This window comes from Xenopus tropicalis, chromosome 8 (assembly GCF_000004195.4).
Source record: "Xenopus tropicalis strain Nigerian chromosome 8, UCB_Xtro_10.0, whole genome shotgun sequence".
Taxonomy (NCBI): Eukaryota; Metazoa; Chordata; class Amphibia; order Anura; family Pipidae; genus Xenopus; species Xenopus tropicalis.
The window spans coordinates 5,408,254-5,435,918 of record NC_030684.2 but is presented as its reverse complement, the minus strand read 5'-3'; the positions used below and the strand labels follow the sequence as shown (position 1 = coordinate 5,435,918).

Here is a 27,665-nt window from a genome sequence, read left to right as displayed (position 1 = left end):
AGAGGGTCCATGATACGTGTTTTGGGGGTGCCGAGTGATTAATTCAGCATGGGGTGCAACCACAACAGACCCAATGCCCTTTCCCAAGGGCAACATTTGGGCCTTGTACATGAAGTTGCTTGAACCATGGAAAATAAATACAGGATAGGACACCATAAATCATTTGGATAGGGCAGGAATCACCAACCTTTTTCACGTGGATATAAAAAGTGTTGGTGATCCAACCAACCATGAAAACAGTTCTTTGGTGATGCCAAATGAGGACTGTAATGGCTGTTTGGTAGCCCCATTTGGACTAGAGGTTCTGCTTAGAGTAAAATGGTATTGGTATGTTTATAGCCAGCTTGATAACAAATCCATATCTCCATGTAGTCATCGGCCAACTACTTGTAGTTGACTTCTTATCAAGCTCTACAGCAGGGATCCCCAACCTTTTTTAGTGGTGAGCCATGCAAGCATGGAAAATGTTCTTTGGAGATGCCAATTAGGGCTGTGATTGGCTATTTGGTAGCCCCATGGGGACTGCTGGCCTGCAGGAGGCTCTACTTGGAGTAAAATGGTATTGGTATGTTTATAGCCAGCTTGAAGACAAAAATCCATATCTCTGTGTAGTCATCGTCCAACTGCTTCTAGTTTACTTCTTATCAAGCTCTACAGCAAGGACCCCCCACAAATAAGGGCTGTGATTGGCTATTTGGTAGCCCCATGGGGACTGCTGGCCTGCAGGAGGCTCTGCTTGGAGTAAAACTGTGTCTTGGGCTTCCAAAACCAGAAATTTGAAAATGGGCACCTACTTTGGGGCCACTGGGACCAACGTGGTGAGCTACATGTTGTCCTCGAGCCACTGGTTGGTGTTCACTGAGATAGGGGGACATTATTACAAAGAGGGTACAGAGTAATAAAGCTTTTGGCGACTCTACATCCATCTTGTTCGTGTTTCACCTCCCAATGTTCTTTGGAGATGCCAATAAGGGCTGTGATTGGCTATTTGGTAGCCCCATGGGGTCTGCTGGCCTGCAGGAGGCTCTGCTTGGAGTAAAACTGTGTCTTGGGCTTCAAAAACCAGAAATTTGAAAATGGGCACCTACTTTGAGGCCACTGGGACCAACGTGGTGAGCTGCATGTTGTCCTGGAGCCACTGGTTGGGGTTCACTGGGGGACATTATTAGAAAGTGGCCTGCAGGAGGCTCTGCTTGGAGTAAAATGGTATTGGTATGTTTATAGCCAGCTTGATGACAAAATCCATGTCTCCATGTAGTCATCGGCCAACTGCTTGTAGTTGACTTCTTATCAAGCTCTGAAGCAGGGATCCCCAACCTTTTTTTACTGGTGAGCCACACAAGCATGGAAAATGTTCTTTGGAGATGCCAATAAGGGCTTTGGTAGCCCCATGGGGACTAGTGGCCTGCGGGAGGCTCTGCTTGGAGTAAAACTGTGTCTTGGGCTTCCAAAACCAGAAATTTGAAAATGGGCACCTACTTTGGGGCCACTGGGAGCAACGTGGTGAGCTACATGTTGTCCTCGAGCCACTGGTTGGGTTTCACTGGGATAGGGGGACATTATTAGAAAGAGGGTACAGACTAATAAAGCTTTTGGCGACTCTACATCCATCTCGTTCGTGTTTCACTTCCCATAAACTCTTGGAATATATTTGAAGAAAAACAATCTACATCTTGTCCTTCCAAGAAAAAAAAGAAAATAAGCCTCCCCAAGCTCGTCACGCTCATCATCCCCCCCCCCCCTTATTATTGTGCCACGTCTCAGCCATTTACATTGAGATGAGCGAAGATTCGCCAAGACGAGGACCGGTTCTAAATCCCCCGCTTTCCCAGGATAAAGACTCCCGTAATCACAAGGAAGGCAGCGTTTATGGTAAATGCTAATTCCGCATTCCGCTCAGTTGTCGAGTTTTATACATCGTTTTTTTCCTTCTCTTGTTCAGATGCTGATTTTGAAGTAGAAAATATCTCCAAATTGCCCTCGGGCACAAAGAAATGGATATTTTTAGCACGAGTGAAGGGTCCAACAGGCAGTCGTACGTATAGAGGTTGGAGGATGGAGCTGAGTAACGGGTTTTTAATGAATGGTGGTGATTAGGGATGGGCCTTGGGCAGATTTTGGACCCCTTGGAACCTAGTTAGGCCACCAACATGGATCACAAGTAGTGATGAGCGAATCTGTTCCGTTTCTGCTTTGCCGAAAAACAGCAAAAAATTCATGAAACAGCAAAAATGTAATGCAACAAAAAAAATCGCCCACGACTATTCTTTTGTCGCCCATGGCTATTATGTTGCCATGCGGCTATTGTTTCGTCGCCTGCGGCTGTTAATTTGTCGCACGGCTATTGTTTCATCGGCCGCGGCTATTATTTTGTCGCGCGGCTATTGTTTCCTCGCCCGCGGCTATTATTTTGTCGCACGGCTATTGTTTCCTCGCCCGTGGCTATTATTTCGTCACGCGGCTATTATTTTGTCACGCGGCTATTATTTTGTCACGCGGCTATTATTTTGTCGTCCGCGGCTATTATTTTGTCGTCCGCGGCTATTATTTTGTCGCGCGGCTATTATTTCGTCACGCGGCTATTATTTCCTCTCTAGCGGCTATTATTTTGTTGCGCGGCTATTGTTTCATCGCCCGTGGCTATTATTTTGTCGCGTGGCTATTATTTCCTCGCCCGCGGCTATTATTTTGTTGCACGGCTATTATATCCTCGCCCGCGGCTATTATTTTGTTGCACGGCTATTATTTCCTCGCCCGCGGCTATTATTTTGTTGCATGGCTATTGTTTCCTCGCCCGCGGCTATTATTTTGTTGCACGGCTATTGTTTCGTCGCCCGTGGCTATTATTTTGTTGCGCGGCTATTATTTCGTCGCCCGCAGCTATTATTTTGTTGCACGGCTATTGTTTTGTCGCCCGCGGCTATTGTTTTGTCGCCCGCGGCTATTGTTTTGTCGCCCGCGGCTATTGTTTTGTCGCCCGCGGCTGTTATTTTGTCGCGCGGCTATTATTTCGTCGTACGGCTATTGTTTCGTCAGCCGTGGCTATTATTTGTTGCGTGGCTATTGTTTCATCGCCCGCGGCTATTATTTTGTCACGCGGCTATTATTTTGCCACCCGCGGCTATTATTTTGTCGCACGTCTATTATTTCCTCGCCCGCGGCTATTATTTTATCACGCGGCTATTATTTTATCGCGCGGCTATTATTTTGTCGCCCGCGGCTATTATTTTGTTGCACGGCTATTATTTCCTCGCCCGCGGCTATTATTTTGTTGCGCCGCTATTATTTTGTCGCCCACGGCTATTATTTCTTTGCACGGCTATTATTTTGTCTCCCGCAGCTATTATTTTTGGACGTGCGGTGAATTTTTCCATCCGTTTCGTGAAACAATCCGCCAATGGTGAAACACGGAAATTCGCCGCGAATCCATGCCTGGCGAAACATTTCACTCATCACTAATCACAAGTGAAGCTAAATATATTAATGTGCATTTGTGCATGACCAGCTTGGAACTAGTGTAGAATTTAGTGGGAACATTCAAGACCTCAGTGCTGTCCATTCAACTTCAATGTCAATAGACCCATCCTTTGGCCGCCATTGGCTCGTTGATTATGGGGGCAGTTGTAGACCTGCAACAAGGGGAGATCCTTCTTCTGTTCTAAACACCCCCCCTCTTCTCTTCCCAGCCGCACCATATTGCAAGAGGTTTTGGACGAGGACCTTAGCAACGAGGCTTTCCCCTTCTCCACGCACAAGCTGGTCACAGCGGCTGGGTTCACGGTAAGTAGACCAGGGTTTCTTTCCATACATATCTGGGCGCATATAGGATCTGTTATCCAGAACACTTGGGAAATGGGGCTTCTGCATGATATGGATCTGTGCCAAAACCAGTATTAGGGCAGGTCAGAGAGGGCATCTGTGTTGGGCCCCCTTTGGAGATGGAATATAGATAGAAGCACAAAGGACATATTAGGGTTCATGCACACCCCCAATTGCACTCACTTTACTTTTTTCCACAGTCTGCTGCCTGATCGGGCAGTAGCTCCAGGGTTCCCTCAGCGCCCTGCACCAATCACCACAGTTTTTGGCATCGGAAAAATAGGGCGCCGGTGAATAGGCCCACCTTTGCCACGCCCATTTCTCCACCCATTTACCAGTCACTGTTTTACCACCTGGTCCACCCGTTTCCCCAGCCCCATTCCTAAAATGACATCACACCCCTCCCCTGTCCCAAAGGCCGCTATTATAAGGGGAGAAAAGGTGGTAACCCTACGTGCGCCCTATTATATCAACTGTTGTTGGACAATGTTTTCACTTGGTGCTTTACGTCGTTCCTTACACCTTTTTAATAGCTGCCTCTTGATTGGTTTCATTTTTTAAAACTGTGATGGGTGGTATCTGAAGGGTTAATTGCGATTCCAGCATGTTAAGCCTCCCACCCTTTTGCCCTTACACCATTTCTCCGGTTCTAGGTCTGCAGGTATCTCTGATTGCTCGGTGACCCCCCCCCAATCCCCATAACAGACTTGTTTTGCTAAAAGCCTGTCTTTTGTAACTCAAATTGGATTTTTTCTTTCCCTTTTCGGATACTCCCAAGCTATATCCTCCCATCCATCTCCTTGCCTGACTGATCTAATGGCATAATGGAGAAAAGAGCTCGTGGCCCCTCCAGCGAGCAGTCTGTGTGCAGTAGCGCATCAGAGACACATCTGCCAAAGTAGCTCTGACATAATCCGAAGGGCTAAGAAAGACAAGTTGGGATTTTACATGGAAATCATCGGAACAACAACATCTTGGCACTTTGTAGCTCTGTCGATGGATAAAACCTCCCCCCTCTACTCTGTAGTGTACTTTAGTTGACTCTTCTGCTAGAAAAGACCTTAGGTAATATCTCAAATAAGGCCTATCTGCACTTAAAATACATCACTATATAATCCCCTTAGATTCAAAATCTGGCAAATATAGCTCTGTGTGGAACGCTACACCACCCAGTTTGCAGGACAATCATATCTGCAAAGACTCTCTGTGCAGTTATTTAGAGATATGTCTAGTTTCCGAGAACTAGATTACGCCGGATGCAGTCACCCATGTGCTGAGAACTGAGCTCAGAACTGGGGGGTCTCAGTATTTAGATATTGTGATGTGCTCAGTACTGGAGAACTTCATAGAGAGATACTTGTATGGGCTGAGAACTGGAGAACTCAGTAGGGAGATACTTGTATGTGCTGAGAACTGGAGAACTCAGCTGGGAGATACTTGTATGTGCTGAGAACTGGAGAAATCAGTAGGGAGATACTTGTTTGTTATGGGAACTGGAGAACTCAGTAGGGAGATACTTGTTTGTTGTGAGAACTGGAGAACTCGGTAGGGAGATACTTGTTTGTTGTGAGAACTGGAGAACTCGGTAGGGAGATACTTGTTTGTTGTGAGAACTGGAGAACTCAGTAGGGAGATACTTGTTTGTTATGAGAACTGGAGAACTCAGAAGGGAGATACTTGTTTGTTGTGAGAACTGGAGAACTCGGTAGGGAGATACTTGTTTGTTGTGAGAACTGGAGAACTCATTAGGGAGATACTTGTTTGTTGTGAGAACTGGAGAACTCAGTAGGGAGATACTTGTTTGTTATGAGAACTGGAGAACTCAGAAGGGAGATACTTGTTTGTTGTGAGAACTGGAGAACTCGGTAGGGAGATACTTGTTTGTTGTGAGAACTGGAGAACTCAGTAGGGAGATACTTGTTTGTTATGAGAACTGGAGAACTCAGTAGGGAGATACTTGTTTGTTATGAGAACTGGAGAACTCAGTAGGGAGATACTTGTTTGTTGTGAGAACTGGAGAACTCAGTAGGGAGATACTTGTTTGTTGTGAGAACTGGAGAACTCGGTAGGGAGATACTTGTTTGTTGTGAGAACTGGAGAACTCATTAGGGAGATACTTGTTTGTTGTGAGAACTGGAGAACTCGGTAGGGAGATACTTGTTTGTTGTGAGAACTGGAGAACTCATTAGGGAGATACTTGTTTGTTGTGAGAACTGGAGAACTCAGTAGGGAGATACTTGTATGCGCTGAGAACTTGAGAACTCAGTAGGGAGATACTATTTTGTTATGAGAACTGGAGAACTCAGTAGGGAGATACTTATTTGTTGTTAGAACTGGAGAACTCAATAAGATACTTGTTTATTATGAGAACTGGAGAACTCAGCTGGGAGATACTTGTTTGTTGTGAGAACTGGAGAACTCATCTGGGAGATACTTGTTTGTTGTGAGAACTGGAGAACTCAGTAGGGAGATACTTGTTTGTTATGAGAACTGGAGAACTCAGCTGGGAGATACTTGTTTGTTATGAGAACTGGCGAACTCAGCTGGGAGATACTTGTATGCGCTGAGAACTGGAGAACTCAGCTGGGAGATACTTGTTTGTTATGAGAACTGGAGAACTCAGCTAGGAGATACTTGTTTGTTATGAGAACTGGAGAACCCAGCTGGGAGATACTTGTACGTGCTGAGAACTGGAGAACTCAGTAGGAAGATACTTGTATGTTCTGAGAACTGGAGAACTCAGCTGGGAGATACTTGTTTTTGTGAGAACTGGAGAACTCAGTAGGGAGATACTTGTTTGTTATGAGAACTGGAGAACCTCACTATGGAGTCCTCCAGTTTTCAGCCCATCACAATGTTATACGAACTGGAACACTCTATAGAGAGGTACAGAAAATTGGAGCCCTTATTCATTCTAGTGGCGTACCTTCTGCCTCAGGCTGGTGTTCCCCTTCTGAAAAGAATGCCCCAACCAAGGACTTTGTGCTTCATCTTGGGGCTTATCTTCTCACCTTGTGTTTCACACCCTACTCTCCTCATTCTCTTCTGTTGTACAACGCCGTGGAACATGTCAGTGCTTTATACGTGTTAATAATAATGACGGCTTTGGCTCCATGCAACGGGAAGGCATTGATCCCCTCATGTTCCTGCATCATTTTCACCTTTCACCGACGGGGCTGACATGAAAAATGCCGGCATTTGGGACCAACGAAATCTGAAATCTATGCTCATTAACTCTTCCCATTGATAAGGCAGGGGCTTGATTAATAAACACGTCAAAGTCACAAAAGGTTGACAAGATTTCCTTCAGCAGTCGGAAACATCTCCGTGATTAATGTCTCGATAAACCCCCGGCTGGTTTCTCTTCTGGAGGGTATCCGGTCACTCCATCCCTATTGATTTGGAACCTTTGTTCATGGGAGATGTTTTAATTAAGGTTTGAGACCATGTGGCCTCGATCACACACATATAAAGCTGATCTTTAAAGTCATTAGGTGGCCATACAGACCAATCAGAAGCTTATCTGGCCATATATGGGGACCACTAATGGGCCTACTAGGGTTTGCCACCTATCCTGCATGGAAACTCCTTGCAGGGAGGCGGCCCGTGAAATCATGGGCACGGAAAATTGATGTCAGTGGGTGGGACGCTGACATCACAGGGTTGGGGCTATGACACGGCGATTGTCAATTAGCCAATTGCCACGTCAACCTTGGAGAAGCCTTCATGGTTTTCCAAATTGGAAAACAGGGCAGGCAGTTTTGACCCGGACAACCCTACTGAGAACTGGGCTGTCTGGGTCATAAACACACAGGGGGCAACCCTAGGGCGTACCGACCGATATTTGGCCTAATCTTGGCCAGAAGCCGATCGGGCAAGTTTGATTTCCCAGTCAAATCGGGGACCACATGGACTCATTGATGTGGGCCCCTCTCCGACAGGTTCCTGTAGTTGTAATTCAATCCTTTGGCCCGATTGGATTACTCCAATACCGCCTACCTTAGGTGGCAGTGGACTTATATCTGTCAGTGAAGAGTAACTAAGAACTGGCAGCGGGTGCTACGACCCGATGGCCACAGGCCACTTATTCCTTCAATACCCGGTTATACCCGTCCCGTCGTTCTGGGTAGAGCCTCTCTGCAGCCATTGCCTTTAGTGCCAGTAAGTTATGTATCTCTATGTTCTACCAGGATTGGTAGATAAAACCTGCGGTGCAGGTGTAGCCACTTTCTTATTGGCCCCCAACTAGGGTTGTCTCCTTTTCCTTTTAATGGCCAGGCTGGTGAAATACTGGCCAGGTGGCAACCCAACCCCCAACCAGTGGGACCCCAGCATCCCACCCAACCTTGGGTGTAGCTAGGGCACCTTTTCCCCTGCCAAAAGCTTGGTAGGAGGCAGGAAGTGAAGTCATGGGACAGAGACAATGATGTCACATTGACTGGGAGATGACGTCATGGGGCAGGGCTATGATAAGGCGATCAGTGATTGGCCAATCACCAAGTCAATCTAGGAAAGTCCTGCCCGGTTTTTCAAAGTAGGAAAACCAGGCAGGCAGTTTTGACTCAGATAGCCCTTCTGTTGTCCAGGTCAAAACCAGATGGGTTGAAGATCTGGTTTAGGTCTGGGTTTCAAAAATTGGACCCGTGGAGGACTCTAATGCTAAGTATCCATACTAGTTATCTCCGTAGCTCCTTGCTACCCTCGTTCCTATGTGCTGTGAGCAGGAGTTGGCCGAACAGATTACCTTTCTTGGTGTGCCACCATGGTGGACCTTTGACTGCGGCAATCGGAACTGGTTTAACCACCGTTCCTTATAAAGCTCAGCAGGTCCTCCCTTAACTCTACAACTGGCGGCTTTTGAGCCACATCCTGGGGCATAAACGTGAATCTCACCCATGACCTCATCATCTGCATCTTCTGCACTCCGGGGCCTCGAGATGAACCGCTCTATTACAAGAGGTGAACTGTCACGTCAGTGTCTAGGTCTCTACAGTTCTGAGGCATAAATATTTCAGTGGAGCAATCAGAGTGATCTGCCTGGGGCTTCACATGGAATTATTCCACTGACTTGCACATTGGAGGCCAGTGCTTGTGACAAGCTGATTGGCTTGGGGCAACGCACAGACCAATACCAATGTTTCAGTTACTCCAACGGGAAAGATCCTGCTTCAATATCTTCTACCCGACCAGTCCCCAGTGGAGCAGGTTGGGTTGCAAGTGGAGGTGGCTGTAGGTTTGGGTAAGTACCCTGGTCTAGGGGAGCACCGCATTGAAATCTGCCCCCAGTGCTCCCTCCCTAACTGGATGATCCCCTCTGACCTCAAGTAAAGGTAGCTATACAGAGGGAGGGCCACACCAAGTTGCCAATGCTGTTCTCAGGCTTTGATCGCCATGGCACATGGCCATCTTTACTGCTGTTCTTCAGCTCCACAGCAGCATTTGTATGAACTCTGGGTGCCAACCCATGTTCGTGAAGTAATAGACTAGTGACAGCTGAAACGGGGCCAAAGAAATCCTTTGGAGAGCCACATCTGGCCCATGGACCTCCAGTTGGAGAGCCCTGCCGAAAGCAGAAGATTTCACTTCGAAGAGCTTCTGCATCTCTTCGAAGTGAAATCTTCGGCTTTTGGGTTCAAGGCCCCCAACACGTCCATCATTCTGGCATTCAAACAAATGCCCCATTGCTAGGTCAGTCAGCCTAATGACCAGAGAGCAGTAGAAAAGGCCAACCAAACAGCTAAAGGAAGAGGAGAAGATAGAAAGGAGGAAGTTCAAAATTAACCACCCATGATCCACCACCAGTGTTAAGGTCCATCCTCCACAACAGGGCTCTCCAACTGGAGGTCCATGGGCCAGATGCCCCATGTTCCTGAAGTAATAGACTAGTGACAGGTGACATGGGGCCAAAAAAATGCTTTTGAGGGCCACATCTGGCCCATGGACCTCCAGTTGGAGAGCCCTGCTGTAGAGGATGGACCTAAACACTGGTGGTGGATCATGGGTGGTTATTTTTGAACTTCTCCCCTTCTGTCTTCTCCTCTTCCTATAGCTGTTTGGTTGGCCTTTTCTACTGCTCTCTGGTCGTTAGGCTGACTGACCTAGCAATGGGGCATTTGTTCGAATACCAGAATGATGGACAAGTGTTGGGCGCCTTGAACCCGAAAGCAGAAGATTTCACTTTTTCATGTTCCTGAAGTAATAGGCTAGTGACAGGTGGCTTGGGGCCAAAGAAATCATTTGGACGGCCACATCTGGCCCATGGACCTCCAGGTGGATGTAGAGGATGAACCTAAACACTGGTGGTAGATCATGACTGGTTATTTTTGAACTTCTCCCCTTCTGTCTTCTCCTATAGCTGTTTGGTTGGCCTTTTCTATTGCTCTCTGGTCGTTACGCTGACTGACCTAGCAACGGGGGCCGTGGACCTCCAGTTGGAGAGCACTGCTGTAGAGGAGGGACCCATTGTTGGTGGATCATGGGTGGCTTTTGAACTTCTCCCCTTCTATCTTCTCCTTTTCCCATAGCTGTTTGTTTGGCCTTTTCTACTGCTCTCTGGTCCTTAGGCTGAATGATGGACAAATGTTGGGCGCCTTGAACCCGAAAGCCGAAGATTTCACTTCGAAGAGATGCAGAAGGCAAATAAATCGGAGAAACTAGTTGGAAAGTTCCGCAAGTTCCTTCCTAAAGCTAAAAATAATCTAAATTTTTTATTTTAGCTTCAAAATCACTTTTCCTACCCCCCCCCCCCGCCCGATACGAGGGGACGGCGGCTCCCCGGCAGGTGAATCAGCGCCTCAGAACCGGCGCTCGAATATTCCAGGTGTCACATTTAGCAGCGGAGAATGTGACGGAACATGAAGTATAATTGGCCCAATCTCATCTGCCTGTTTTCTCTTCTCCCCGCTTCCGCCCGTGACTATAAATATTTTATTGGGCGGCCGTCCCTCCCTCGTAGAGAATGCGCCTCGGAGGATTAGTCACGGGGAATATGGCTGACAGGTGAAACGGGGCTGTTATTTATATGATTCCATGAGCAAATGAGAACTTTGTATCGCCCCCCCCCGCCTACTGCTAAATGGTATGGTCCATGTCGAGAAGACTCCATAGATGCCCTTATTAAAGGGATAGTTCATCTTTATGTTATAGAATGTTATAGAATCGGTCTTCATTATTTAATTTCTATAGTTTTTTTAATTAGTTCCCTTTCTCTTCTACATTTTTCCAGCTTTCCAATGGGGTCACTGACCCCGGCAACCAAAAAAAAACAATTTTTCTGGAAGCTTACGATTTTATTATTATAATTGCTTTATATTTCTTATCTTTCTATTCAGTCTCTCTCCTATTCGTATTCCAGTGTCCCATTCAAACCGCTGCCTGGTTGCTAAGGTAAACAAGACCCTAGCAACCAACAACTGATGTTCCAAATTGGTTCACCTTTATGTTATACAATCGGTCTTCATGATTTAATCTTTATAATTTTATGGAACTGAAGTTGCCTTCCTATTCTACATTTCTCCAGCTTTCAAAATGGGGGTCACTGACCCCGGCAACCAAAAAAAAAACAATTGTTCTGGGAGCTTACGATTTTATTATTATAATTACTTTATATTTCTCCTATTCGCTCTCCTATTCGTATTCCAGTGTCCCATTCAAACCGCTGCCTGGTTGCTAAGGTAGACACGACCCTAGCAACCAGCAGCTGAAGAGCCGCTGAACAAAAAAAAATCTAAAAAACTGAAAAAACCCCACAAAACAATAAAGACCAATTGCAACATGTCTCAGAATAGTGGGAAGAATCCTTATTCAGTGTAACTTCTATTTGTTTGGCTTGTGTTACACATAGGTGGTAAATCTCCCCTTTAAACTATCAATAAGAGAAGGAGCATTCAGTATGGAGTGTTTGTGCCAAAAAAATGCCCAGAAGGGAAGCCGTGACCCGTAACTACTACCCTGCACGTTGGGTTAAAACATTTTCAGCCCCAGGCTGCCCCTTTGGGCAATGCACTTCCGGAGCTAATGTAGACGCCGCGTTGCCTTAACTCTACGGGGATTGGGATTAACCCATTCCTGCACTGTTATTGGGCTCTCCTATATGTTACACATAACTATAAACCCAGTGAGAATGAGGGATGAATGGATATTGGGGAGTTGTATCAGGAGTCAGAACCAGCAGTGCAGGGAAGGGAAAGGGACAGACACAGTGACAGTTACACATAACTATAAACCCAGTGAGAATGAGGAATGAATGGGTATTGGGGAGTTGTATCAGGAGTCAGAACCAGCAGTGCAGGGAAGGGAAAGGGACAGACACAGTGACAGTTACACATAACTATAAACCCAGTGAGAATGAGGAATGAATGGATATTGGGGAGTTGTATCAGGAGTCAGAACCAGCAGTGCAGGGAAGGGAAAGGGACAGACACAGTGACAGTTACACATAACTATAAACCCAGTGAGAATGAGGGATGAATGGATATTGGGGAGTTGTATCAGGAGTCAGAACCAGCAGTGCAGGGAATGGAAAGGGACAGACACAGTGACAGTTACACATAACTATAAACCCAGTGAGAATGAGGAATGAATGGATATTGGGGAGTTGTATCAGGAGTCAGAACCAGCAGTGCAGGGAAGGGAAAGGGACAGTGACAGTTACACATAACTATAAACCCAGTGAGAATGAGGGATGAATGGATATTGGGGAGTTGTATCAGGAGTCAGAACCAGCAGTGCAGGGAAGGGAAAGGGACAGTGACAGTTACACATAACTATAAACCCAGTGAGAATGAGGGATGAATGGATATTGGGGAGTTGTATCAGGAGTCAGAACCAGCAGTGCAGGGAAGGGAAAGGGACAGGCACAGTGACAGTTACACATAACTATAAACCCAGTGAGAATGAGGAATGAATGGATATTGGGGAGTTGTATCAGGAGTCAGAACCAGCAGTGCAGGGAAGGGAAAGGGACAGGCACAGTGACAGTTACACATAACTATAAACCCAGTGAGAATGAGGAATGAATGGATATTGGGGAGTTGTATCAGCAGTCAGAACCAGCAGTGCAGGGAAGGGAAAGGGACAGACACAGTGACAGTTACACATAACTATAAACCCAGTGAGAATGAGGGATGAATGGATATTCGGGAGTTGTATCAGGAGTCAGAACCAGCAGTGCAGGGAAGGGAAAGGGACAGACACAGTGACAGTTACACATAACTATAAACCCAGTGAGAATGAGGAATGAATGGATATTGGGGAGTTGTATCAGGAGTCAGAACCGGCAGTGCAGGGAAGGGAAAGGGACAGACACAGTGACAGTTACACATAACTATAAACCCAGTGAGAATGAGGAATGAATGGGTATTGGGGAGTTGTATCAGGAGTCAGAACCAGCAGTGCAGGGAAGGGAAAGGGACAGACACAGTGACAGTTACACATAACTATAAACCCAGTGAGAATGAGGAATGAATGGATATTGGGGAGTTGTATCAGGAGTCAGAACCAGCAGTGCAGAGAAGGGAAAGGGACAGACACAGTGACAGTTACACATAACTATAAACCCAGTGAGAATGAGGGATGAATGGATATTGGGGAGTTGTATCAGGAGTCAGAACCAGCAGTGCAGGGAAGGGAAAGGGACAGACACAGTGACAGTTACACATAACTATAAACCCAGTGAGAATGAGGAATGAATGGGTATTGGGGAGTTGTATCAGGAGTCAGAACCAGCAGTGCAGGGAAGGGAAAGGGACAGACACAGTGACAGTTACACATAACTATAAACCCAGTGAGAATGAGGAATGAATGGATATTGGGGAGTTGTATCAGGAGTCAGAACCAGCAGTGCAGGGAAGGGAAAGGGACAGACACAGTGACAGTTACACATAACTATAAACCCAGTGAGAATGAGGGATGAATGGGTATTGGGGAGTTGTATCAGGAGTCAGAACCAGCAGTGCAGGGAAGGGAAAGGGACAGACACAGTGACAGTTACACATAACTATAAACCCAGTGAGAATGAGGGATGAATGGGTATTGGGGAGTTGTATCAGGAGTCAGAACCAGCAGTGCAGGGAAGGGAAAGGGACAGACACAGTGACAGTTACACATAACTATAAACCCAGTGAGAATGAGGAATGAATGGGTATTGGGGAGTTGTATCAGGAGTCAGAACCAGCAGTGCAGAGAAAGGTTTATTGACCTTGATGTCATTTATTCACCCAGGGTGGGACTGGGATGTGCAGGGAACCCCCGGGGACCCCCACCGCCAACCCTTTCCCCTCCCCCCCACGCACACCTTTTACTTACTTTTGCCCCAATCGGGGGGGAGGGCAGCACCTTTGCTGTATGTGCCTAACTGTGCCCCTCTGTGCCCAGGTACGTGCCATCCGCCTGTCGTTTGTCGGGGAGATGGGGTGGGAGCTGCATATGCCCAGGGAGGCCTGTGTGCCCGTGTACAAGGCCGTCATGGCGGCCGGTGCCAAGCATGGTATGGGGAATGCCGGATACAGGGCCATCGACTCGCTCAGCATTGAGAAAGGTAAGACTGTGCCCACCTGTGCCAACCCGTGCCCACCCATGCCCAACTGTACCCACCCATGCCCAAATGTACCCACCCATGCCCACCCATGCCCAACTGTACCCACCTGTGCCCACCCGTGCCCACCCGTACCCACCCATGCCCACCTGTGCCCACCCGTGTCCAACTGTACCCACCTGTGCCCAACTGTACCCACCCATGCCCAACTGTACCCACCCATGCTCAACTGTACCCACCTGTACCCACTCGTGCCCACCTGTGCCAACCCGAGCCCACCTGTGCCTACCCATGCCCAACTGTGCCAACCCGAGCCCACCTGTGCCTACCCGTGCCCAACTGTGCCAACCTGAGCCCACCTGTGCCTACCCATGCCCAACTGTGCCAACCCGAGCCCAACTGTGCCTACCCGTGCCCAACTGTGCCCACCTTTGCCAAACTGTGCCAATCCGAGCCCACCTGTGCCAACCCAAGCCCACCCGTGCCTACCCGTGCCCAACTGTGCCAACCCGAGCCCACCCGTGCCCACTCAAGCCCACCTGTGCCCACCCATGCCCATGCCTTTTTTGATGCAAAAAAGGTGAAACAATTTGCCAATGGAGAAGTGCGGAATTCTGCTGCGAATCCCTGCCTGCCGATTGGCTCATCACTAGCCATTACCCGTAGAGAGGGGAGGAGCCATATTGGATGGAATGGGCGGAGACCTCGTTAGGAAAAGGAAAGATATTGACCTTCCCAAATTGAGATAAATGGCCCCATCTCACAGCAGTCACCTCCCACCTGATTGGCTTTTGACAAGCCCCCCCCCATGACCCATCCCCCGTGACTCCTCTACAGTTGCACCAATGCTTTCCTGTGTATTCCCTTTATATATTTGATTGTTTATCTCTGTACCCCACCTGTTCCCTACAGGGTACCGACACTGGCACGCAGACCTGCGCCCCGACGACTCCCCGCTGGAAGCTGGCCTGGCCTTCACCTGTAAACTCAAATCCGCCATCCCCTTCCTGGGCCGGGGGGCGCTAGAGAGGCAAAAAGCCCTGGGCCTGAAGAAGCGCCTTGTGTGCTTTACCCTTAGCGAGTGAGTGTCATAGACTGATAGAGGGGCCCCTACCCCTGAACTGAGAGCCTAGGGGCCCCTACCCCGGAACTGAGAGCCTAGGGGCCCCTACCCCTGAACTGAGAGCCTAGGGGCCCCTACCCCGTAACTGAGAGCCTAGGGGCCCCTACCCCTGAACTGAGAGCCTAGGGGCCCCTACCCCAGAACTAATAGCCTAGGGGCCCCTACCCCTGAACTGATAGCCTAGGGGCCCCTACCCCGTAACTGAGAGCCTAGGGGCCCCTACCCCTGAACTGATAGCCTAGGGGCCCCTACCCCTGAACTGAGAGCCTAAGGTCCCCTACCCATGCACTGATAGCCTAGGGGCCCCTACCCCTGAACTGAGAGCCTAGGGGCCCCTACCCCGTAACTGAGAGCCTAGGGGCCCCTACCCCTGAACTGATAGCCTAGGGGCCCCTACCCCTGAACTGAGAGCCTAAGGTCCCCTACCCCTGAACTGAGAGCCTAGGGGCCCCTACCCCTGAACTGATAGCCTAGGGGCCCCTACCCCTGAACTGAGAGCCTAGGGGCCCCTACCCATGAACTGAGAGCCTAGGGGCCCCTACCCCTGAACTGAGAGCCTAGGGGCCCCTACCCCTGAACTGAGAGCCTAGGGGCCCCTACCCCTGAACTGAGAGCCTAGGGGCCCCTACCCATGCACTGATAGCCTAGGGGCCCCTACCCCTGAACTGAGAGCCTAGGGGCCCCTACCCCTGAACTGAGAGCCTAGGGGCCCCTACCCCTGAACTGAGAGCCTAGGGGCCCCTACCCATGAACTGAGAGCCTAGGGGCCCCTACCCTGGAACTGAGAGCCTAGGGGCCCCTACCCTGGAACTGAGAGCCTAGGGGCCCCTACCCCTGAACTGATAGCCTAGGGGCCCCTACCCATGCACTGATAGCCTAGGGGCCCCTACCCCTGAACTGAGAGCCTAGGGGCCCCTACCCCTGAACTGAGAGCCTAGGGGCCCCTACCCATGAACTGAGAGCCTAGGGGCCCCTACCCCTGCACTGAGAGCCTAGGGGCCCCTACCCCTGCACTGATAGCCTAGGGGCCCCTACCCATGCACTGATAGCCTAGGGGCCCCTACCCATGCACTGATAGCCTAGGGGCCCCTACCCCTGAACTGAGAGCCTAGGGGCCCCTACCCCTGAACTGAGAGCCTAGGGGCCCCTACCCATGAACTGAGAGCCTAGGGGCCCCTACCCCTGAACTGAGAGCCTAGGGGCCCCTACCCCGGAACTGAGAGCCTAGGGGCCCCTACCCCAGAACTGAGAGCCTAGGGGCCCCTACCCATGCACTGATAGCCTAGGGGCCCCTACCCCTGAACTGAGAGCCTAGGGGCCCCTATCCCTGAACTGAGAGCCTAGGGGCCCCTATCCCTGAACTGAGAGCCTAGGGGCCCCTACCCATGAACTGAGAGCCTAGGGGCCCCTACTCCTGAACTGAGAGCCTAGGAGCCCCTACCCATGCACTGATAGCCTAGGGGCCCCTACCCTGGAACTGAGAGCCTAGGGGCCCCTACTCCGGAAACTGAGAGCCTAGGGGCCCCTACCCCTGAACTGAGAGCCTAGGGGCCCCTACCCCGGAACTTAGAGCCTAGGGGCCCCTACCCCTGAACTGATAGCCTAGGGGCCCCTATCCCTGAACTGAGAGCCTAGGGGCCCCTATCCCTGAACTGAGAGCCTAGGGGCCCCTACCCCAGAACTGATAGCCTAGGGGCCCCTACCCCTGAACTGAGAGCCTAGGGGCCCCTACCCCGTAACTCAGAGCCTAGGGGCCCCTACCCCTGAACTGATAGCCTAGGGGCCCCTACCCATGAACTGAGAGCCTAGGGGCCCCTACCCTGGAACTGAGAGCCTAGGGGCCCCTACCCTGGAACTGAGAGCCTAGGGGCCCCTACCCATGCACTGATAGCCTAGGGGCCCCTACCCATGCACTGATAGCCTAGGGGCCCCTACCCATGCACTGATAGCCTAGGGGCCCCTACCCCTGAACTGAGAGCCTAGGGGCCCCTACCCCTGAACTGAGAGCCTAGGGGCCCCTACCCATGAACTGAGAGCCTAGGGGCCCCTACCCCTGAACTGAGAGCCTAGGGGCCCCTACCCCTGAACTGAGAGCCTAGGGGCCCCTACCCCGGAACTGAGAGCCTAGGGGCCCCTACCCCAGAACTGAGAGCCTAGGGGCCCCTACCCATGCACTGATAGCCTAGGGGCCCCTACCCATGAACTGAGAGCCTAGGGGCCCCTACCCCTGAACTGATAGCCTAGGGGCCCCTACCCATGAACTGAGAGCCTAGGGGCCCCTACCCTGGAACTGAGAGCCTAGGGGCCCCTACCCTGGAACTGAGAGCCTAGGGGCCCCTACCCATGCACTGATAGCCTAGGGGCCCCTACCCATGCACTGATAGCCTAGGGGCCCCTACCCATGCACTGATAGCCTAGGGGCCCCTACCCCTGAACTGAGAGCCTAGGGGCCCCTACCCCTGAACTGAGAGCCTAGGGGCCCCTACCCATGAACTGAGAGCCTAGGGGCCCCTACCCCTGAACTGAGAGCCTAGGGGCCCCTACCCCTGAACTGAGAGCCTAGGGGCCCCTACCCCGGAACTGAGAGCCTAGGGGCCCCTACCCCAGAACTGAGAGCCTAGGGGCCCCTACCCATGCACTGATAGCCTAGGGGCCCCTACCCCTGAACTGAGAGCCTAGGGGCCCCTATCCCTGAACTGAGAGCCTAGGGGCCCCTATCCCTGAACTGAGAGCCTAGGGGCCCCTATCCCTGAACTGAGAGCCTAGGGGCCCCTATCCCTGAACTGAGAGCCTAGGGGCCCCTACTCCTGAACTGAGAGCCTAGGAGCCCCTACCCATGCACTGATAGCCTAGGGGCCCCTACCCTGGAACTGAGAGCCTAGGGGCCCCTACCCCGGAACTTAGAGCCTAGGGGCCCCTACCCCTGAACTGATAGCCTAGGGGCCCCTATCCCTGAACTGAGAGCCTAGGGGCCCCTATCCCTGAACTGAGAGCCTAGGGGCCCCTATCCCAGAACTGATAGCCTAGGGGCCCCTATCCCTGAACTGATAGCCTAGGGCCCCTACCCCTGAACTGATAGCCTAGGGTCCCCTACCCCAGAACTGATAGCCTAGGGGCCCCTACCCCTGAACTGATAGCCTAGGGGCCCCTACCCCTGAACTGAGAGTCTAGGAGCCCCTATCCCAGAACTGATAGCCTGGGGGCCCCTATCCCTGAACTGATAGCCTAGGGGCCCCTGACCTGATAGCCTAGGGGCCCCTACCCCGGAACTGAGAGCCTAGGGGCCCCTATCCCAGAACTGATAGCCTAGGGGCCCCTATCCCAGAACTGATAGCCTAGGGGCCCCTACCCCAGAACTGACAGCCACTGACCAGTGGCTCTAAGGATTCGGGGTAATGTCCCACTATTGCCATGGTATGAATGCAATGTCACATTGTTCTTTTTCACCCTTTAGGAAAGTCCCTTTATTCGGGCTGGAAGCCATATGGAGGAACGGAATAGCCGTAGGCCACGTCCGCAGGGCCGACTATGGATTCACAATCAACAAAACCATCGCTTACGGTTACATTCGAAACCCTGAAGGAGGAGCAGTGAGTAGATGACTTTGTATAAATCCCCCCCCCCAGCACTCATACTTGGGATTGACTAAATAGGAGCTTTGCCATTGCCCTACCTGCACCAATGAGACCAGTTTCCCTCAGGCAGTGGGTGGAGCCTAATGGGTGAGCAGAGCGTACTCCTTGGGCGCATACATAGGGTTAACCAGGTTAAGTGAAGAAAAAGGATCGGATATTAAAAGACGCAGAGTGACAGCCCCAGTTGAATGTCGGTGCTTGTTCTGCTCCTCTCGACTTAAAGGCAACTGACGCCAGCAGAATTCTATTTTAGAACGTTAAATATATATATATTGTGCCAGCCTGCGAGATATTCCTTTATTCCTCTGTGTGTTGGAGACGTTACGGCTTCAGCGCTGATCCCTGCGCAGTTAGGGGGGAGATGTATATTATTGTCCCTGGGATGTCCCATTGGCAGACCTCATGGAGCGTTGGCTTGACCTCTGGGGATTAGAGAGAAGCAAAAGCTCATTAAACTCTCCCCATCTGCAACGCCTGTCTCTTCTGCTTCATGTTCCATCCACTTAACTGCTTCTCATAATACTCACCTTAATACGAGGGCCATTCCCCTACCTTTGAGTTTATTTGTATGTGCCGTATGGTCGGCTGAATCCATGAAGGCAAAGCCTCCTTAGATATGAGGAACGTCATAAGAGCGACTTGGTACACTAGTAACTGTTTGAATGTCTTCTTACTTGTCTTACAGTAGGACAAGATGGAGGCAGTAGGACAAGATGGAGGCAGTAGGACAAGATGGAGACAGTAGGGCAAGATGGAGACAGTAGGGCAAGATGGAGACAGTAGGGCAAGATGGGGACAGTAGGGCAAGATGGGGACAGTAGGACAAGATGGAGACAGTAGGGCAAGATGGAGACAGTAGGACAAGATGGAGACAGTAGGACAAGATGGAGAGAGTAGGGCAAGATGGAGACAGTAGGACAAGATGGTGACGGTAGGACAAGATGGTGACAGTAGGGCAAGATGTAGACAGTAGGGCAAGATGAAAACTGTGGGGCAAGATGGTGGCAGTAGGGCAAGTTGGAGATGGCAAAATGGCATCAGCAAGGCAACTTGGAGATAGTATAGCACAGTAGATGGAGACAGTAGGGCAAGATGGAGACAGTAGGACAAGATGAAGACAGTAGGGCAAGGTGGAGACAGTAGGGCAAGATGGAGACAGTAGGGCAAGATGGAGACAGTAGGGCAAGGTGGAGACAGTAGGGCAAGATGGAGACAGTAGGACAAGATGAAGACAGTAGGGCAAGATGAAGACAGTAGGGCAAGATGGAGACAGTAGGGCAAGATGGAGACAGTAGGGCAAGATGGAGACAGTAGGACAAGATGGAGACAGTAGGACAAGATGGAGACAGTAGGGCAAGGTGAAGATAGCAGAGCAAGATGGAGACATTAAGACAAGATGGCAGAACAGTTTATTAATTCCAAACCTGCAGCCTCTCAGTTGCTGTTGAATTGCATTTCCCTGAAGGAAGCTGAAGGCCTTCAAGAGCAGAAGGGTCACAGGCTGGATATAGTAATCATATAAGTAATGGGGCCTGGTTTGGCCCTGCCCTTCCGCCACGGCTACACACTACCCAGCAAAGTAACTTCTGGCTGCCCTATTAACGCTTCTCTCCTTAAATCTACCAGAAGAGAAAACATTTGAGCAGATACAGGGAAAGGAACGTGTATCTGTCATAGTGAATTAGGGTGAGCACGGACTGAGGCTTTGCCTGGAAGAACCGCGTCCTCCTCGGCTTTAACCTCTCCCTTGCCAGGCAGATTAACCTGTTACCCTCCTTGCTGTAAAACACAGGGGGTTACGTAGTTACTGAGACAAAATCGACCCTGGTTTAGTAACCAATGGCAACCAGTAGGATGATCGCTCCCAGTATTATTGTTTAGACCAATTACCAAGAGCTCAATTAATATTTCTTTCTTGCTTTGTTTCCCACTGTGGCCATTGTCTCTCTTTCTCTCTGACTCCATGTTTGTTTTGCGGCCGCAGGTCTCACCGGATTTTGTCCGAAGCGGAGAGTACAAGCTGGAGAGGATGGGCATCGCGTATCCAGCAGAAGCCCACTTGAAGTCACCATTTGACCCAAACAATATGAGAGTAAAAGGATTTTATTGATATGTGAAAAAAATGATCATTAGACAAAGAGTAGAGGATCTTTATAGACTCCTCCCCCCCATTGTGGGTATGGGCCAAACCACTATATGGGCCAAACCACTATATGATAACAATTGGGGAGAATTGCTCCTGTGCAAAGAGAATGATCAAGAGAGGGGAGATCTTACCCATCACTCTGTGAAGAGCCTTTTCTTTACCTCCTCAAATACAAACCCTCCTGTGAGGAAGAGTCATCTGTAAATATTGTTTTGGAGACGAAATAAACATTCTAATGTAAATCTGAATATGCTCTTGCTATGCTCTTGCTATGCTCTTGCTATGGTCTTGCTATGATCTTGCTATGATCTTGCTATGGTCTTGTTATGATCTTGCTATGGTCTTGCTATGGTCTTACTATGATCTTGATATGCTCTTGCTATGGTCTTGCTTTGGTCTTGCTATGGTCTTGCTGTGGTCTTGTTATGGTCTTGCTATGCTCTTGCTATGATCTTGCTATGGTCTTGCTATGGTCTTACTATGATCTTGCTATGCTCTTGCTATGGTCTTGCTTTGGTCTTGCTATGATCTTGCTATGGTCTTGCTTTGGTCTTGCTATGGTCTTGCTATGATCTTGCTATGGTCTTGCTATGGTCTTGCTATGGTCTTGCTATGGTCTTGCTATGGTCTTGCTATGGTCTTGCTATGATCTTGCTATGGTCTTGTTATAATCTTGCTATGGTCTTGCTATGGTGTTGCTATGGTCTTGCTATGGTGTTGCTATGGTCTTGCTATGATCTTGCTATGGTCTTGTTATAATCTTGCTATGGTCTTGCTATGGTGTTGCTATGCTCTTGCTATGATCTTGCTATGGTCTTGCCATGGTCTTGTTATGATCTTGCTATGGTCTTGCTATGATCTTGCTTTGGTCTTGCTATGGTCTTGCTATGATCTTGCTATGGTCTTGCTATGATCTTGCTATGGTCTTGCTATGATCTTGCTATGGTCTTGCTATGATCTTGCTATGGTCTTGCTATGATCTTGCTATGGTCTTGCTATGGTCTTGCTATGATCTTGCTATGGTCTTGTTATAATCTTGCTATGGTCTTGCTATGGTGTAGCTATGGTCTTGCTATGATCTTGCTATGATCTTGCTATGGTCTTGCTATGATCTTGCTATGATATTGCTATGATCTTGCTATGCTCTTGCTATGGTCTTGCTTTGGTCTTGCTATGGTCTTGCTGTGGTCTTGTTATGGTCTTGCTATGCTCTTGCTATGATCTTGCTATGGTCTTGCTATGGTCTTACTATGATCTTGCTATGCTCTTGCTATGGTCTTGCTTTGGTCTTGCTATGGTCTTGCTATGGTCTTGCTATGATCTTGCTATGCTCTTGCTATGGTCTTTCTTTGGTCTTGCTATAATCTTGCTATGGTCTTGCTATGATGTTGCTATGATCTTGCTATGGTCTTTCTATGGTCTTGCTATGGTCTTGCTGTGGTCTTGTTATGGTCTTGCTATGCTCTTGCTATGATCTTGCTATGGTCTTGCTATGGTCTTACTATGATCTTGCTATGCTCTTGCTATGGTCTTGCTTTGGTCTTGCTATGGTCTTGGTATGGTCTTGCTATGATCTTGCTATGCTCTTGCTATGGTCTTTCTTTGGTCTTGCTATAATCTTGCTATGGTCTTGCTATGATGTTGCTATGATCTTGCTATGATCTTGCTATGGTCTTTCTATGGTCTTGCTATGGTCTTGCTATGATCTTGCTATGGTCTTGCTATGATCTTGCTATGGTCTTTCTATGATCTTGCTATGATCTTGCTTTGGTCTTGCTATGATCTTGCTATGGTCTTGCTATGATCTTACTATGATCTTGCTATGCTCTTGCTATGGTCTTGCTTTGGTCTTGCTATGGTCTTGCTATGGTCTTGCTATGATCTTGCTATGCTCTTGCTATGGTCTTTCTTTGGTCTTGCTATAATCTTGCTATGGTCTTGCTATGATGTTGCTATGATCTTGCTATGATCCTGCTATGGTCTTTCTATGGTCTTGCTATGGTCTTGCTGTGGTCTTGTTATGATCTTGCTATGCTCTTGCTATGATCTTGCTATGGTCTTGCTATGGTCTTACTATGATCTTGCTATGCTCTTGCTATGGTCTTGCTTTGGTCTTGCTATGGTCTTGCTATGGTCTTGCTATGATCTTGCTATGCTCTTGCTATGGTCTTTCTTTGGTCTTGCTATAATCTTGCTATGGTCTTGCTATGATGTTGCTATGATCTTGCTATGATCTTGCTATGGTCTTTCTATGGTCTTGCTATGGTCTTGCTATGATCTTGCTATGCTCTTGCTATGGTCTTTCTTTGGTCTTGCTATAATCTTGCTATGGTCTTGCTATGATCTTGCTATGATCTTGCTATGATCTTGCTATGGTCTTTCTATGGTCTTGCTATGATCTTGCTATGGTCTTGCTATGATCTTGCTATGGTCTTTCTATGATCTTGCTATGATCTTGCTTTGGTCTTGCTATGATCTTACTATGGTCTTGCTATGATCTTGCTATGGTCTTGCTATGATCTTGCTATGGTCTTTCTATGATCTTGCTATGGTCTTGCTATGATCTTGCTATGGTCTTTCTATGGTCTTGCTATGATCTTGCTATGGTCTTGCTATGATCTTGCTATGGTCTTTCTATGATCTTGCTATGATCTTGCTTTGGTCTTGCTATGATCTTACTATGGTCTTGCTATGATCTTGCTATGGTCTTGCTATGATCTTGCTATGATCTTGCTATGGTCTTGCTATGGTCTTGCTATGATCTTGCTATGATCTTGCTATGATCTTGCTATGGTCTTTGCTTGTTTGGTGAGGTCCCCAAATGAGCAAACCTTTCCACCAATATGCCCACCTTGGGTGGGTGATATTGTGCTAATGTGATCGTTTGGCCCAATCATTTCCTATCCCTTTGCAATGAAAGGAAAAGTTGGAGTGAGTACCATATTAACAAACCGATTCGGTCTCCGATCTGACGAAAAATCAGGCCTGTCCCATCGGCATCTGGCCAGATATTGGTTGGGGAGGGTCCCCAATCCTGTGTATGGCCACCTTAACTTACAAGCATGTGTAAGAATGCTCAGAATCATTACACGGAAACACACGCTTTCTGGAGGAAGAAAGCCCCACCCATCCCTAATAGCAAACAATATAGTGTTTTGACATATTGTTCATGCACTGCGGGGGCCACGGTTATCTGGGGGAGCGTGACTGCTGCAGAATAATGGAAGTGAGCAAGTGTAGCGTTCACCTGCCTGCATCCAATTGCCTCGCTGTGTGCAGCCGCGGATGGGGGGGGGGAGCTAAGAAATCTGTGCCTGAAGGCAGTTGTGAAACCATTATCTCAAAGTAACTTGGCTAAACGTTGGGTTCTTGGTATTAATGTGTCTGGGGGAATCTTCCTGCGTCAGAGCAACTTCAAAATACATGTGTTCTACTCAATTACCTGTTAATGTATAATATCTGTGGTCTTGAAGCCCCCATCTTCACCTTGTCCCTCGTCCTACCTCTCTTGGTTCCTTTCTTATTCTTGCCCATAGTGACATTGGCATCGACCGTTGTTGGCACATTTGTTCTCCAGATGGTCAGAAGGTGTCCCCTACCTGTAGTACTGGGTGACCTTTTAAAGATTCATTGACCATCGAGTAAAGTCCCCAGGCTCTAGTGCCTCAATCTGTTACCAGCTGCCGGCTGCTTCATTTCCATTTATTGTCTGCACGGAGAGATAGAAAGGCCCCGTCTGGCTCAAGTCAATCAGATATGCAGCGATCTGCCCCGAAGGAATTGCCCTCCAGGTCTGCTCATTAGCTGGGACACATAATATCAAGCTGGGAATCATCACATTCACTCTGGTTGGGGGGGGGGGGGTATTGCTTATTGGTGTTATTTCTATGTCTTGTGTTGCCCTTTCTCTAACCTCTAGGGGTTTGCTCCCATTCAGCCACAAGAGCATTAGTCAGGTTGGGCAGTGATGTTGGGGATCAGGCTCACAGTCGGGGTTCCATCCCACAGGGGGTCAGTTGGGTTGGGCTCAGGGCTCAGTCAGGGAAGGTTCCCACTAGATGGTGGAACAGTGTTGCTGGGAGTTGCTCCCATTCAGCCACAAGAGCATTAGTCAGGTTGGGCAGTGATGTTGGGGATCAGGCTCACAGTCGGGGTTCCATCCCACAGGGGGCAGTTGGGTTGGGCTCAGGGCTCAGTCAGGGAAGGTTCCCACTAGATGTTGGAACAGTGTTGCTGGGAGTTGCTCCCATTCAGCCACAAGAGCATTAGTCAGGTTGGGCAGTGATGTTGGGGATCAGGCTCACAGTCGGGGTTCCATCCCACAGGGGGCAGTTGGGTTGGGCTCAGGGCTCAGTCAGGGAAGGTTCCCACTAGATGTTGGAACAGTGTTGCTGGGAGTTGCTCCCATTCAGCCACAAGAGCATTAGTCAGGTTGGGCACTGATGTTGGGGATCAGGCTCACAGTCGGGGTTCCATCCCACAGGGGTCAGTTGGGTTGGGCTCAGGGCTCAGTCAGGGAAGGTTCCCACTAGATGGTGGAACAGTGTTGCTGGGAGTTGCTCCCATTCAGCCACAAGAGCATTAGTCAGGTTGGGCAGTGATGTTGGGGATCAGGCTCACAGTCGGGGTTCCATCCCACAGGGGTCAGTTGGGTTGGGCTCAGGGCTCAGTCAGGGAAGGTTCCCACTAGATGGTGGAACAGTGTTGCTGGGAGTTGCTCCCATTCAGCCACAAGAGCATTAGTCAGGTTGGGCAGTGATGTTGGGGATCAGGCTCACAGTCGGGGTTCCATCCCACAGGGGGCCAGTTGGGGTGGGGTCAGGGCTCAGTCAGGGAAGGTTCCCACTAGATGGTGGAACAGTGTTGCTGGGAGTTGCTCCCATTCAGCCACAAGAGCATTAGTCAGGTTGGGCAGTGATGTTGGGGATCAGGCTCACAGTCGGGGTTCCATCCCACAGGGGGCAGTTGGGTTGGGCTCAGTCAGGTTCTTCCCATCTCAAACCCATTACTGTTCCACATTGCTGTTCAGGGCCCATTGGTCCATGTTGGATCTTCATCAGGGGCTCATGGAATATACAGTATTTTACAGTAGTAAAACCCGGCCCCTCCCTATTGGCTGCTGATTATTCCCTTGACAAACATATTGGGGCTGCACCGCGCGGCCGGTGATTTATATGAAGTTCCTGCCCAAAGACACATAGAGGCCACATTATCCCCCCCAGTAACAGTGAGGGAGAGATTGATCCAGTAATGGTCTCTCCGTTACATGGAAACAAATAGGCCCCTTTGGTGCCGCTGATGAACTGGGCCGTAAATCAGTCAGTACCTTGGCGGGAAGGAAGGATTTAATGATAAATGCTGGGCTAATTCAGCGCCAACGGCCCCGCGGGGCCCCTCAGTGCATGGTAGGTGGGTACAGGGGCCGGGCTGGGGGTGTTCAGCCCAATTAAATGGAAATGATTCATGTGACTGTGGGAAAATGGGAGATGCCCCAAAGGCTTTATTAAGGTGGAACGGCCTTAACTAGTGTAATATTGGCCATGTTTTCTACATTCACACTGCTGTCTCGGATTCCATTTTAGGGAATAGAAATAAACTTTATTCATCTAAAACCATTATTTCAGCATAGGGATTCCCCTGTACTAAGCACAATTCAGCAGGAACAGCCCCCTAAGTTTGCTCATAGCCTGTACAGAGAGATACCATAAAACTATGGCACATAGGGATTCCCCTGTACTAAGCACAATTCAGCAGGAACAGCCCCCTAAGTTTGCTCTTAGCCTGTACAGAGAGATACCATAAAACTATGGCACATAGGGATTCCCCTGTACTAAGCACAATTCAGCAGGAACAGCCCCCTAAGTTTGCTCATAGCCTGTACAGAGAGATACCATAAAACTATGGCACATAGGGATTCCCCTGTACTAAGCCCAATTCAGCAGGAACAGCCCCCTAAGTTTGCTCATAGCCTGTACAGAGAGATACCATAAAACTATGGCACATAGGGATTCCCCTGTACTAAGCCCAATTCAGCAGGAACAGCCCCCTAAGTTTGCTCATAGCCTGTACAGAGAGATACCATAAAACTATGGCACATAGGGATTCCCTGTACTAAGCACAATTCAGCAGGAACAGCCCCCTAAGTTTTGCTCATAGCCTGTACAGAGAGATACCATAAAACTATGGCACATAGGGATTCCCCTGTACTAAGCACAATTCAGCAGGAACAGCCCCCTAAGTTTGCTCATAGCCTGTACAGAGAGATACCATAAAACTATGGCACATAGGGATTCCCCTGTACTAAGCACAATTCAGCAGGAACAGCCCCCTAAGTTTGCCCATAGCCTGTACAGAGAGATACCATAAAACTATGGCACATAGGGATTCCCCTGTACTAAGCACAATTCA

The 27,665-nt window shown here is 49.2% G+C and overlaps 1 protein-coding gene across 1 annotated transcript in view; it reads left to right on the top strand.

Annotated features, from left to right (window-relative positions):
• Positions 1-21,505, top strand: part of sardh (sarcosine dehydrogenase) — a 60,831-nt gene extending 39,326 nt beyond the window's left edge. Inside the window, exons 17-21 of the mRNA XM_031891565.1 lie at positions 3,687-3,780; positions 14,194-14,356; positions 15,266-15,434; positions 18,931-19,066; positions 21,096-21,505. Coding sequence (XP_031747425.1) covers positions 3,687-3,780; positions 14,194-14,356; positions 15,266-15,434; positions 18,931-19,066; positions 21,096-21,221 — 688 coding nt within the window. The 3' untranslated portion in view covers positions 21,222-21,505. The remainder of the gene's footprint in view (positions 1-3,686; positions 3,781-14,193; positions 14,357-15,265; positions 15,435-18,930; positions 19,067-21,095) is intronic.
• The last annotated feature ends 6,160 nt before the right edge of the window (positions 21,506-27,665 follow it).